Genomic DNA, 13,908 nt, shown 5'->3' on the forward strand with positions numbered 1-13,908 from the left:
AGAACAAAATTTTATCTGGCTTTCTAGTTATCCCTCATTTTTAATATTAAAATTAAAAGTCTTTAACTTGTACTATTGTATTTTTAAATATGATTATAATTTTTCTTCTCTTTTTTGTTGTTTACAATATCAGCAAACATAGAGAATATCTGAGTAAGCAAAGTACAATTGGCCATATATTCCTTTGGTTTCTCCGTTTACAAACAAATAGAAAGTCTTCAATTACCTATTGTTTTCTGTTTTATCAAAGAATGCCGATTGGTGGCCCCCAGGGGGAGAGCGTTCTCTGTGGACGCGCCAGACCTATGGAACCGCTTACCGGTCGAGCTCCGGATGGCCCCCGACCTTCGCTCCTTCCAGCGCGATCTCAAAACCTTCTTTTTTGAACAAGCTGGCCTGGTCTGACGGGATGGGGTTGGGTTTTTTATAATTAGTTTTAATTTTTAATATGTATCAATTACTACGGGCGTAGTTGTTTAATCACTTTTTAATTTTTGTATCCTGTTTTTTATTATGTATTGCCCTGTTCACCGCCCTGAGTCCTTCGGGAGAAGGGCGGTATACAAATTAAATTATTAAATTAAATTAAATTAAATTTGATGACAAATTGCTGCTTTTCAGTAAGATGATTTTTCATATTTGTAGAGACTAAATTGAGACTGTGGTCATGGACTTTTAGGGCCAACTATATCCACTCACCCAGTTGCAATGTATGGCTGTGAAAGGTGGACCATAAGAAAGGCTGAGCGCCAAAGAATTGAGACCTTTGAACTCTGGTGCTGGAGAAGACTCCTGCGAGTCCCTTGGACTGCAAGGCGATCAAACCAGTCAGTCCTAGAGGAGATCAACCCTGACTGCTCTTTAGAAGGCCAGATCCTGAAGCTAAAACTCAAATACTTGGGTCACCTAATGAGAAGGAAAGACTCACTGGAGAAGAGCCTAATGCTGGGAAAGATTGAGGGCAAGAGAAGAAAGGGACAACAGAGAATGTGGTGGCTGGATGGAGTTACTGAAGCAGTAGGCGTGAGTTTAAATGAATTCCAGAAGATGGTAGAGGACAGGAAAGCCTGGAGGAACATTGTCCATAGGGTTGTGATGGGTCGGACACGACTTCGCAACTAACAACAACAATATCCACTCATACACCTCACCTCTGATGTCAATATAAGATCAGTATTATGCTTCCTAAAAACGTTGGAGGCCAAATTTTAGATAGAAAAAAAAGATGCAAACCAAGTCTCATCCCACTCTAAATTTGCTCATACCCTTATCAAAGCATGGATGTTTCCAGATATGGGGATCATAGCACTGCTAATCAAAATTATCTCTATAGACAATTTTTCTTTTTCTTCTTAGGGGATTGGGAATGGAAAAAGTTAATAAGAAAAAAAGAAGGAAGATTGGAAAAATGTGGGAGATTTAAAAAGGATATTATGTTTTCTAAACTCAATTAAAATTCTATGATTGAGCTGCTAGGACAAAAGCATATTAAAAAACTAGTCCAGAAATGTTTCATATTTTAAAGATATTTTAATAATTAGGCTGTTTCCAAAGTTATTAACTGTAGTTTTTCAATTAGTTCAATTTACTTAATTGAGAAGTTTCTCATGGGTCCTCACCAGGAAAAGAAAAGGCAAAAAAACCAACGATCAAATTATTTGTTCATATCTCAGTTTATATATTTTTTAATTTGAACTTGTCTAAAATATATACTGTACAACATTTCTTCATTATAGTAATATCCTGTCCTTTGCATGTAGGTTCATATATACTATTGTCCATTTTGAGATGGAACATGCAACATTTTTGCAAATTGGTATCCCAACATTATGCTGAGCCTTTACAAGTAAAGTACTAAAATACATCTACATAGAATTAGAATGACTAGTTCAGTCAAGGGAAGAAAGGCATGCTGAAGATGGCTCTGTAAATAGAGGAGCCAACATTTGCAACTAAGAACAGGGAGCTGATGAGTAGATCACCACTTCAACCTTCTCTGGATGAAGAGAGATCCATGGATCACCCAAGCTATGTTGCATACAGTTGTTTGTTTTGAGAACACTTGCAAGGCAGGAGATAACCAGAAGCAGAGCGAACCTAGTTATATTTACTCCAGCCTTGAATGTAGCTTTTCAAAGGACTCTATTTTTGCAGTTCTCTTGCTAATCATTTTTGGAAATTGCTTATTAATTGCTTTAAAGAAGTTATGAACTTTCAAAATGACAAGTTTGGAAACACCAGGTGAGTGCTTTCAATCTCTAATTAATGTATGAGATGTATCTTTGTAATCGTTAAAAATTTAAAATAAACAGCAAAAAGCAGGACAAGATTTAAGTTACAGAAACTTTTGAACAATGAAACCCTCAGAAAATAATGGAATATTGGATTTTGAATATTAAGACTTTGAAATTACTTTTAAGGAATAAATGCATTTTTGTAGGAAAGAAAAACTGTTTTTTATATTGGAGACATAAAAAGGCAAGCAACTTATAATGGTGTTCGGAGACATTTTTGAGGAACTGAATCAGGACATTGAATCAGTAGTGTCAGCTGTGTTACGTCTTCTTGGGAACAGTCTATTCCAAAATGCTTCAGAAAAAGATATGCAACGAAGTTTTGAAAACAATATGAACAAAAAATTAAACAAGAAATTGTCATTGGACATTAAAAAACATCGGATGCCTTAAAAATTAAGAAGGAAATACAATTGACAATCACAGCAATTAGAATATTTTTTTTTGCTAGACTTTAAAATTTTGAAGAAATTTGAAACAAAAATCAATAATCATCTGAATGGATTAATGAGTAACATTATTTTATGTAAAAAGAAGGAACACAAACTTAGTTTATCTGATCAGGGTTGAAATGGGGCAAATTGATTTGTTGGCGTCTGGATTATAAAAATAATGTGCTTCGCTTATAATTAGTGTTTAAACTTTTTTCCCCTCTAAGTTACTTTATGCATCCTATTCTGACAGCATTTAAATTGGCTTTGTATCTACAGTAACTATCCTTTCATTTTAAGTAAGGAATTTTTGTGAGTTTGTTCTCTTTAAAGAGGAAATTATCCCTTCATCTCATGTCAAATTTCAGTCTATACTAGGACAGAGGTCCCCAACCTTTTGGACACCAGGGACCGGTTACGTGGAGAGAGGTTTTTCCGCGGACTGGGGGGAGGGTGTGGTTTTGTGTTCTGCCTGCATCCCGTGGACAGAGTTTTGCTTGTTTGTGCAACTCGGTTGCTGGAATGATGCAGCCCAGTAATGATCCACAGACCAGGGGTTGGGGACCCCTGTACTAGGATATTGGGATTACTTTATGCCTTCTAAATGGAGAATATTTATGGAATATAAGAATATTAAATAATCTGATTAAAATAAAATAAATATAAAATTAATTAATTAATTAATTAATAAAATATAAACATAAATATTTATAGAATATTTATTTGAATGGACATGTAATTGGAAATGGTTCTCTTTGGACGGCTGATATCTGGAATAGAAAAATGTTGTCTATTGGATTTGCTTAGAGTTAACATGATGTTTAAGCCTATTTCCCTACAGTTATTTTATCCTAATTTCATAGCACTTAAATTGGCTTTGTATCTAATTGTTTTTCCATTTGAAGTAAGGGATTTTTTTGATCTTTTTCTCTTAAAAGGATAAATTGTTCCTCTTTATCATATTAAATTTTAGTCTTTTGTTCACACTACTTGGGACCACTTTATGCCTTCTAGATGAGAATTTGCTTGCAGTGAGAAATAGAGATAGGGAATGGTGAGTTTTGTATGTGTTGATGTTATTTAGTTGCCTTGAAGCATGAGATGGGTGGCAAATAAATTTGTTAATTATTATTATTATTTTAAAGCTCTTGTTGATCTTTTTGCTGACACTTCGATTAGAGGAGACTGTTATGTATTGAATATATATATAAAGTTGTGTTAATCCCTGCTAAAGTGAAACTAACTTAATTCCTACTGCTTGTGAAGCTAAAATGAAACTAACCTTTAGATGACCCTGACTGTTAACTCCCAACGGTTTTGGAGGGAAACTTTGAACATTCATATTTGGGCGGGTTTTTCAAGTATTGTGATTGGTTAAGGCCCTGTGGGCTTAGAGTATAAATTACAGGCAATTGCCTGAAGTTCTCCAGTTCTAGTTTGAGTCAATAAATGATGTTGTACCTATGCTGGTCTGCTCCTTGCCTACTGAAGCCCACTACTCAATAGTGGCGATGAGGATAGGATGCTGCAGAGGAGAGAGCTGCTGCTAACTAAGAGACTGAAATGACTGGGTGATAGGCTGGGTAAAGAGCCCCGACAGGCCTAGTTCTCACCTACGAGTAAGCCACACTGGAGGCATGCTGAAATAACTGGGTGTCAGACCAGGTAAAGATCCCTATGCTCCCTGCCCTGCCTGCCAGTAATACACACTGGAGGCACAGATATACCTGAGGGATCTGTTCCCAGGGTCCCAAAGTGCAGCACAGCTCCAACCGCAGCAGTACAGGCATTAACCAGCACCACAGGGGCCTCCCCAAAATGGCTAAATTGGGAAGACTCAACGAGTTCACTATTACTCATCCGGAACAGTGGAGCTCATATGTCTCCCGAGTAGACAACTATCTCTGGGCTAACCAGATCACAGACGATGGCCTGAAGGCGGCAACCTTACTATGTGTCTGCGGACAAGTCACATTTGATATCACTGAAAACCTGATAGCATTGGCAAGTATAGAGACTGTGGCCTACGCAGACCTCAAGAAAAATTAAGGGAACATTTTGAGCTGAAACTCTCAGTAATCACCTGGCGCCATGCATTCAAGCAATGTGAGCAGAGATCTGGGGAATCTGCAGCAGAGTTTGTGGCAGTTCTTTGCCAAGCTTCACACCAATGTGAGTTCCCTGACCTGGAAGACCGTCTCAGAGACAGGCTTATTTGTGGCCTGCATAATAGAGAATTACAGCAGCGCCTATTTGCCATGGAGAAACTGACATCCCAAGTCGCATTGAAGGAAGTCATGGCGGAAGAGGCTGCCAGAGGGGCAGTGAAGATTCTCCGGCCATCTAAAACACACACCAGCTCCACAGCGATCCACCAAGAGACCGCAGAAGGCTTGGGGAGACCAGTGAGAGTAAAGAAATCAACCGTTTGCGGAGAGAGCCACCCAGACGGCCACGCTTCACCGAGCAAGCAACTTCCCCACAGAGCTGCACAAGCTGTGGGGGACAGCATGAAAGGGCAGAGCACAGATTCCACACAGCAGTATGCCATGCCTGTGGAAAGCAAGGACACCTTGCCAGAGTTTGCAGAGGTCATCAGCAGTAAATGAAACCTGCGACACAGCAGCACAAGGGAAAATGTCCCCCAGGACAGAACAGAGTTGAATACTGCTCAGGAAGGTGTAGCATCCAACACACAGGGGCCCAACGTTCCATCAAAGAAAAGATAAGATTCCAACTAAGACTGTAAGGGGTCCCATGCTCCATGGAGCTAGATACTGGATTGGCCCTGTCCGTTATCTCTTTCAGGACTTTTGACCACATTTTCAAATGTAGCCTATGGCGGGTCCCACTCAAATCATTGAGCTTAGTGCTAATGGACTTCCAAAATTACCATGTTCCCATAAGGAGTAAGCTACCATTAGAGAATAATTCAGAGTTTGAGGGTCCCCTCAGCATAGTGGTCATAGAGGGACCATGCACTAGCCTCATAGGACTGGACTCGTTCGAGACCCTGGGCATCAGGGTGACAGGCATCCATTGAACACAAATAGCTGATCTAGCAGCAGTATGCCAACAATATGCTGACTTATTCAGCACAAAGTTGGGACAATACAAAGGGGCACCCATTTCACTCAACCTCGATCCAGCAATAACTCCAATCTGATTAAAACTGTGCAGGGTTCCCTTTGCATTAAAGCCAAAAATTGATGCAGAACTAGACAAGCTGGTACAGCAGGGAGTGCTCCAACCGGTGGACTGTAGCCAGTGGGAGACTCCAATAGTGACCCCAGTTATGCCTAATGGGGACGTCCACATCTGCACAGACTATAAGTGCACCATAAACAAGGCACTACAGCAGCATGCTTACCCTGTACCAGTAGTGAGCCACATCCTCGCTTCGTTCCAAGGAGGCCGAATCTTCGCTAAGTTAGACCTTGCCCAGGCTTACCAGCAGCTACCAGTAGACGATGCTACCACAGAAGCACAAACAATCATCACACATAGAGGTGCATTCCGATTGTGCCGCTTGCAGTTTGGGGTAAGCGTAGCACCAGGGTTGTTCCAAAGTATTATGGAACGAACTCTGAAGAACATTCTTGGTGTCTGCCTGTATTTTGATGATGTCCTGATCACGGGGGAATCTGCGGAAGTCCAGGTGGAATGTCTCTGTGCAGTACTCCAACATTTCTGCGAGGCAGGCCTAAAACTCAAGAAGGAAAAGTGCCAGATCGGCATGGAATCCACAGAATTCCTGGGTTTCTGCATCAATGCTGCCAGAATCCACCCATCTGATATGAAGCTAAAGGCAATTCAGCAAGCCCCCATACCAAAATCCAAGGGGGAGCTACAAGCATTCCTGCGCTTGCTCAATTTATACCACTCCTTCTTACCACATAAGGCTACCCTGGCAGAACCGTTACACTGCCTACTGGACAAAAAACACCCTGGGTCTGGTCGCACACCCAAGAAGGTTCAAGATGGTAAAATCATTGTTATCCTCGGACTCCGTCCTAGCTCATTTCAACGAAAACCTACCAGTAATACTAGCCTGTGATGTTTCACCATACGGCATTGGGGCAGTACTAAGCCACAGGATGCCAGATGGTAGAGAGGCCCCCACTGCATACTATTCTAGAACATTATCATTGGCTGAAAGAAACTATGCCCAGATAGACAAGGAAGCCCTCGCCACAGTGGCTGGCATTAAGAATTTCCACGACCTTATATGGATGAACCTTCACCATCTTTACAGAGCACAAACCTCTGCTTGGTCTCTTCACAGCAGACAAACAGACATCAGAGATCCTGTTGCCGCGAGTGCTACAATGGTCCATTTTCATGGCTGCATACTCGTACTGGTTAGTCCACAAGCCGGGTAAGGAAATGGGCCATGCCGATGCTCTCAGGTGACTGCCTCTACCCCAGACTGATCTGGACCCAGCCTCAGCTTGTTGTATCCTGGTGATCCAGGACCTGCCTGAAGCACCCCTACATGCAGGGGATGTTGCAGCTGAAACCACCACGTACAGAATGCTTAGCCACGTTCTCAACTGGGTGTTAAGGGGATGGCCAAAGACCTGGCCAGGCCCTGAGGTCCATCACTACGCTTCTCGGAAAAATGAACTGTCGGCCCACAAGGGATGTGTGCTCTGGGGCAGCAGGGTCATCATTCCACACAGTCTTCGCTCCAGGGTGCTGGATTCCTTACATGAGGGGTACCCAGGAATTGTTCAAATGAAGGCTATAGCCAGGAGTTACTTGTGGTGGCTAGGCCTAGACAAGGACATTGAGAGTCAAGTAAGGAGTTGCCAGGCCTGCCAAGAAACCCAACCGTAGATGCCACAAGCACCAGTGCACCACTGGGAGACCATGCACGCTCCATGGTCTCACATGCACATTGACTTTGCGGGCCCCTTCCAAGGGCAGATGTTCCTAACTGTAGTAGACAGTTATTCCAAGTGGCTGGAAGTGGTACCGGTTTCATCGATGAGAACAACCAGGGTCATCCAAGAGTTGCACTGGCTGTTTGCCACACATGGTCTGCCAGATGTAATCATGTCTGACAATAGGGCACAATTCACGGCAGGAGAGTTCCAATATTTCCTCAATGCCAATATGATTCAGCACATAACATCTGCTGCATTCCCCCCGCAACCAACGGTCAGGCCAAATGAATGGTTACGACCACAAAGGAGGCGCTCAAGCGGATGACAACTGGGGACTGGAATCACTGCCTGGCGAACTTCCTCCTGTGTCAACACACAACTCCCAGTACAACAACAGGTCGCAGCCCAGCGGAGCTGAGGTGGGGCCATTGGCTCACCACGAAGCTCTACCGACTTCACCCAGACAGAGTAGAGGCAGAGATGGCTCAACCAAAGCCCCCCAGGAACTTACAGCTGGGTGAATTGGTCTGGGCCAGGAACTATGGAAGTGGGGTACCTTGGGTGGCAGCTAGGGAAACTAAGATAATGGAGCCCTTGTCATACGAGGTTATTCTGGAAAATGATCATATGGACAGATGCCACATTGATCAGTTATGGCGTCGGCAGGCTTGGCCAGTCCTGGGTGAGGATCCCGAGGCTTTATCAGACACACAAGAGAACTGTTTTCCTCTGAGTTTGCCTACATCACCCGTGGCTGCCTCTGGCGATATGGAGGTATGCAGGGCTGTAGAGCTGCCACCACTCACGGGCAACCTAAACGGCCATCACGACTCTGTTCAACTGCAGATGGATAATACTCCATTTAAACAGGATTCTCCAATAACATTGCAGCAGTCCACCAGGATCTGTGGGCCCCCCGGCCTATCTCAAAGACTATGAATATTGAACGGACTGAGGATAATAAGTATCCTAGGGGAAAGGGGTGTTATGTATTGAATATATATATAAAGTTGTGTTAATCCCTGCTAAAGTGAAACTAACTTAACTCCAACTGCTTGTGAGGCTAAAATGAAACTAACCTTTAGATGACCCTGACTGTTAATCCCAACTGTTTTGGAGGGAAACTTTGAACATTCATATTTGGGCAGGTTTTTCAAGTATTGTGATTGGTTAAGGCCCTGTGGGGCTCAGAGTATAAGTACAGGCAATTGTCTGCAGTTCTCCAGTTCTAGTTTGAGTCAATAAATAATGCTGTAACTATGCTGGTCTGCTCCTTGCCTACTGAAGCCCACTACTCAATAGAGACATGTCTACTGATTTGCTTATATATGTGTTTTATATCTGTTAATTAAGATGAGGTGAAGAGATAGTGAAATTATTAATATTTACAATGATGTTGAGAAATTGCTTTCTTTGGATTGTTTTCTCTATCACTCCTTTTCTATTTCTTTTTTGTATTCATGCATTTTTTCTTTCCTTTCTTCGCTTTTTCAGTTTGCATTATCTCTTACTATTGTAATTAAATTTTTAAATAACATTGTTTTCTAAAAAGAGGAGACTAATTTTAATCTGATTATTTGAAAATGAGCCATGGTGATCCTCTTTTGAGTTCAGAGGAGATAAGTAATAATCTACAATATTTTTAATGAGTAATGATGGTTAATGTATAAATAGCTTCTGATCTGTTAAGAACCTGTAAAGATCCTCTCTTCTGTTGTCAAGGTTACCTGTTATCAAAGGATCCTGCATCAAATTCTGCTGGGGTTGTTCCACATTAAAACTAAACGTTTGTGTCTCTGATGCTCCACTGTCATCTTCAATGCCATCAACAATTCTAGAGAGGTGGGAACAGGGAATCAACCAAGAGTTATGGGACAAAAAGTAAAGCCTCCACATTCAAAAACTTTCTCTCTATGAATAAGAAAATTGAGTATAAAGAATACAAGCTACCTTTCTCCATTACTTCCTTTGTGTCCCCTACGATAACTAGTTTTCTGCCATTGTGTACAAAACACACAAAATTGATTTGCAACTCAGATCTACATTGTTAATCAAATGGATAATGTATTATCCAAACCCAAATACTATATAACCCACTGAGAAAAAAATACTCGTTCATATGAAGATGGAAAGCAGGTTTTGAATGGGGGCAGAGATACATATATCCACACAGATACCCACACAAAGAGATGAAAAATTATAATCTAGGGCAATGCTGACCCAAGATATTTGGCACATGTGACAGAAAATCCAAATGGCACAATCACTTTCTCTGGCTAATTAAAGTGGAGCATAACCTAAAGGATATTATAAAAAAAACACATTATCATAAAGGGCCACCTGATCAGGAATGAGCTCAATAAGAGTTACAAAGGAGCTCCCAATCATCTTTGACTGTTTTTTTATAAAACCAGAGATGGCTAATATTTGCATTCCAAACCACCAGGGCTGTGGGTTAGACTGGGATGTTGGATGTTCTTGCTGTCAAAAAAAGAGCATAGATTTTTTTTCTTCCTAGCATTTTGTCTACTAGTGCAGGTCTGTTTTTGGGGAGTGGGTGTCAATCCATTGGTTACAAAAGCATCTGACTGACCCACTTGTTGGCTGAGCCTGATGTTTTAGGCTGAGAGTGACCGCCCAAAGTCACCCAGCCAACTTTCATATCTAAGGTGGGACTAGAATTCACAGATTTGACTCAAGAAAGTATTTATCTGTATCTTAGAGAACAACATACAAGAGTATGAATGGCATTTGGCCAAATCCCAAAGTTTCTAGCTTTCCTGCTGCTTTGCTAGTGATCTAGAAATTTGTACTGGAACAGATCTAACAAAATAATACCTTTTCTGCTAAGCTGATCATATAAGGAAAATGCAAAATCAGAAGTGGAAGGAGGCACTAGAGGTAATACATTTCTAACCCTTGAATAAACTAAGTTACAAAGGAGTTTATGGGGGCTTTACTAATTCTATCAGCCTGGAGCTAAAGTATTAAAAGAATATTGCCGCAATCTATGGGATCCACACTAAATCATTGGCTTGCACAATGACTTATGTTCAAATTCTTTAAATCCCATCAACCATCCCTACCCAGCAGAACTTCTGATACATTACTACCTACAGAAAATAATTATTTATTATTCATTATCAATTTATCATAACTTCCAAGATTCCCATACGTTCCCTTCTGAGAAGCATGTCTAAGAGTTGTTCTGGAACTGGGTGATGCCAAATCTAAATAAATAAATAAATAAGTAAATAAATAAATAAATAAATAAATAAATAAATAAATAAAGTCATTTTCATACAAACTGCCAACCGAAACCATAGAAATAGAATGTGATAAAATCATCCCCGATGTTTACAATTACATCATAATTACCAACAAATCTGAAATTTTGAAGGCTTCCTAAGAATACTTCGTCCATATTCCATATTTATAACAATCTTTCCCCAAAGGTATTCTCTTTTGATAACCCTCTAATGGTAAAACCTACTTGTTCATAAAGATCTTGAATCTGTAAAAATTAAATTTGACAAGCTTGATTTGTTGCTGGTAGGGGGCAGCTATGCCTGCAGATTTACCCCACCTCTGCTAAACAAATATAGGCAGCATTTGTGGGGGGGGGGGAAACACAACAAAATCGAAGCCCATTCACATAATTATCTGATATTTGGCATTCTGTATCTCTGAAATAAATTTCCCTAGATATTGAAATCAATTTGACCAAATTAAATTTTTAAAATCTTGGAAGTAATAGAATCATTTAGATCATGATTTGCATTTGGGCCAAAATTTCTAAAACTAAAGAAATGTAAGGTGCTAGTTAAGGTTAAAACAGAACTTTGTATTTGAATCGAATCTCTTCTACATGTCCAATCCACACTAATGGAACGAATGTTCAAGAACATATGGTGTATTATATATACATATTTCACGAGTTAAATCAAGGATGATGAGGCCCTCTTACCTGGGGCTGAGGTCTGGAGGCCCGCAGTGTGTGAGAGAGGGAATGAGAAGTTTGCTAGGCTTCCGGCCAATGAGGCCCTCACTGTCAAAATGTCGCTCCTCCTGATGGCATCGTAGAGAAGGACTGCGGACCCGGTTGCAGCGGACTGGAGACCGACAAGTTCTCCTCAGGGCAGAGAATTGGCGCAAATCATCTCCCAGAAGACTGCTGATCGAGCCCCGCCTTACTGGGCTGTTGAGGTTGGGCAACATGATTTTTCGACGTGTGATTGTAGCAGGTGAAGGCTGAAAGAAGTCCTCAGAGTCCTCACTGTACTCCTGGATGGAAGGTAGGATCTTCTCAGGGGCAGTGGCACAACTTTGAAGATGAGGCTGGCCAGGTGGGAAGAAGAACGTATAGACTAATGAGGCCTATTTAATTTTAAATTCTTCTCACACACTAGCTGGGTTCATAGAACATGCTCAAACAATTTGCTAATGTTCTAAAGATTGTATTTGTTAACTTTGGATAGCTTAACATGCAGCATTATCTAAACACAAGCCCAATTGGATAATTTATGATTCAGTGTAAGATGGAAACCAAAAAATGATTACTTGTTCTGAGTAATCAGAACCCAGCTATTGTGAATAAATAATGTGTTATTGTTGAAATATAAATGAACTCCAGTAAGTAATTTGCGCTTGAAAATGTCCTTAGCTTTCAAATGCTCATTTATCATTATATCCCATGTTTTATAACTTTTAAAGTATAGATATTGATCTTGGAAGCTTAGCCAATTTTTCTTCCCATTTTATAACTTTTTGGTAACCAAGATGAAAACAAATAATTGTATGAACAAAACCAAGAGTAGACACTTGAAAAAGAAATTTTATGAGAACAGAAGCAATTCTGGATCACGATCTCAACTCAAATTCATACCAGTTCACAATTTAACACGAGAATTCAGCTCACTATAAAATATAGGGCTTTTAATGTCAAATTTGTCTTACAAATTTTTATTTTGGATGGAAGATAACAATTATAGACATTTAAACTTGAAATATCATTACAGTACCCTGAAATAGGATAAGATGATATCAAACATGTCATTGCTTGATTAAAAAAAGATGCCATAGAAGGACTATACTTTTTTTTTCTGATAGACATCAATCTTTTTCTAGGATTGACTTTATACTAATTACTAATGATTTCTTTTCCAGGATTAAGAAGATTAAGATTTGTCCAAGAACTATGTCTGATCATAGTCCAGTCTGGTTAGAGATAGAAAAAGATAATAGAGTTAGGTGTTCCTGGCATCTAAATGAGAATCTGTTTAGAAATCAGGAAAATGTGGAAGAATGTAAAAAACAGATGAAGGATTTTTTTAAAATTAATATGCATAAAGGTACTTCTATTGAAATGGTCTGGGATGCTAGTAAAGCTTATATGAGAGGTGTATTAATATATTTGAATAACAAATATAGACGCAATCTGGAATTCAGGAGGAAGGAATTAGAGAATGAAATTAGGGAAAAAGAAAAGGCTTTAATTTTGAATCCATCGGATGTGAAGATTAAAGAGGTAATTAATTTATTAAGGGGACAGTTTGACAAGTTGATGGCTGATCAAGTGGCAACTAACAAGGTATGCTAGACATAATACTTTTTGCAATGCCAATAAACCAGGTAGATGGTTAGCTTATTTGTTAAGGAAGAAGCAAAGGGCTTCTAATATAGATAGAATAGAACATAAGGGTAAGGTAGTGTATCAGCAGAGTCTTATTAAGAAGACTTTTGTTGATTTTTACTCTAAGTTATATGCTAGAGATAAGATTAGTGAGGCAGATATTGATGTATATTTGATGAATGCTAATATTCCTGTTCTTACACAAGAACAAAAGGAAGAGATGAATCAATTGATAACTGAGGAAGAATTTTTTTCAGCAATTAAACAATTGAAAGTGGGTAAGGCACCAGGTACGGATGGATTGACTGCTGTGTATTATAAAAATTTACAGTTAGAGATGGTAAAGCCATTAAGGGAATTGTTTCAGACAATTCAAATGGGAGGAGGGGTGCCCCTGTCCTGGAAAACTGCTTTTATTTCTCTGATTCCGAAGGAAGACCAGGATGACACCCAAGCAAAAAATTATAGGCCAATATCACTTTTGAATACGGACTACAAGATATTTGCTAAGGTTTTAGATAATAGATTAATGAGGGTATTGCAACAAGTAATTCATGGTGACCAAACTGGGTTTATAAGTGGTAGACAAATGAAGAACAATGTGAGGCATATAGTTGATTTGTTGGAATTTTTGGAAAGAAACAATCAGATCCCTGCAGCGT

At 39.9% G+C, this 13,908-nt stretch overlaps 2 protein-coding genes across 2 annotated transcripts in view; one reads left to right on the forward strand and one right to left on the reverse strand.

Moving 5' to 3' along the window:
* The window catches only part of CISD3 (CDGSH iron sulfur domain 3), a 293,184-nt gene that overhangs the window by 127,482 nt on the left and 151,794 nt on the right, over positions 1-13,908 (forward strand). The gene's annotated exons all lie outside the window — the stretch shown is intronic.
* Positions 1-13,908, reverse strand: part of KCNH4 (potassium voltage-gated channel subfamily H member 4) — a gene marked incomplete at both ends in the record, with an annotated part of 82,483 nt that overhangs the window by 19,572 nt on the left and 49,003 nt on the right. Inside the window, 2 exons of the mRNA XM_083378972.1 lie at positions 9,342-9,448; positions 11,582-11,952. Of these exons, the coding sequence (XP_083235098.1) occupies positions 9,342-9,448; positions 11,582-11,952 (478 nt within the window). The remainder of the gene's footprint in view (positions 1-9,341; positions 9,449-11,581; positions 11,953-13,908) is intronic.

Source organism: Vipera ursinii (genome assembly GCF_947247035.1).
Source record: "Vipera ursinii genome assembly, chromosome: Z".
Lineage (NCBI taxonomy): Eukaryota > Metazoa > Chordata > Lepidosauria > Squamata > Viperidae > Vipera > Vipera ursinii.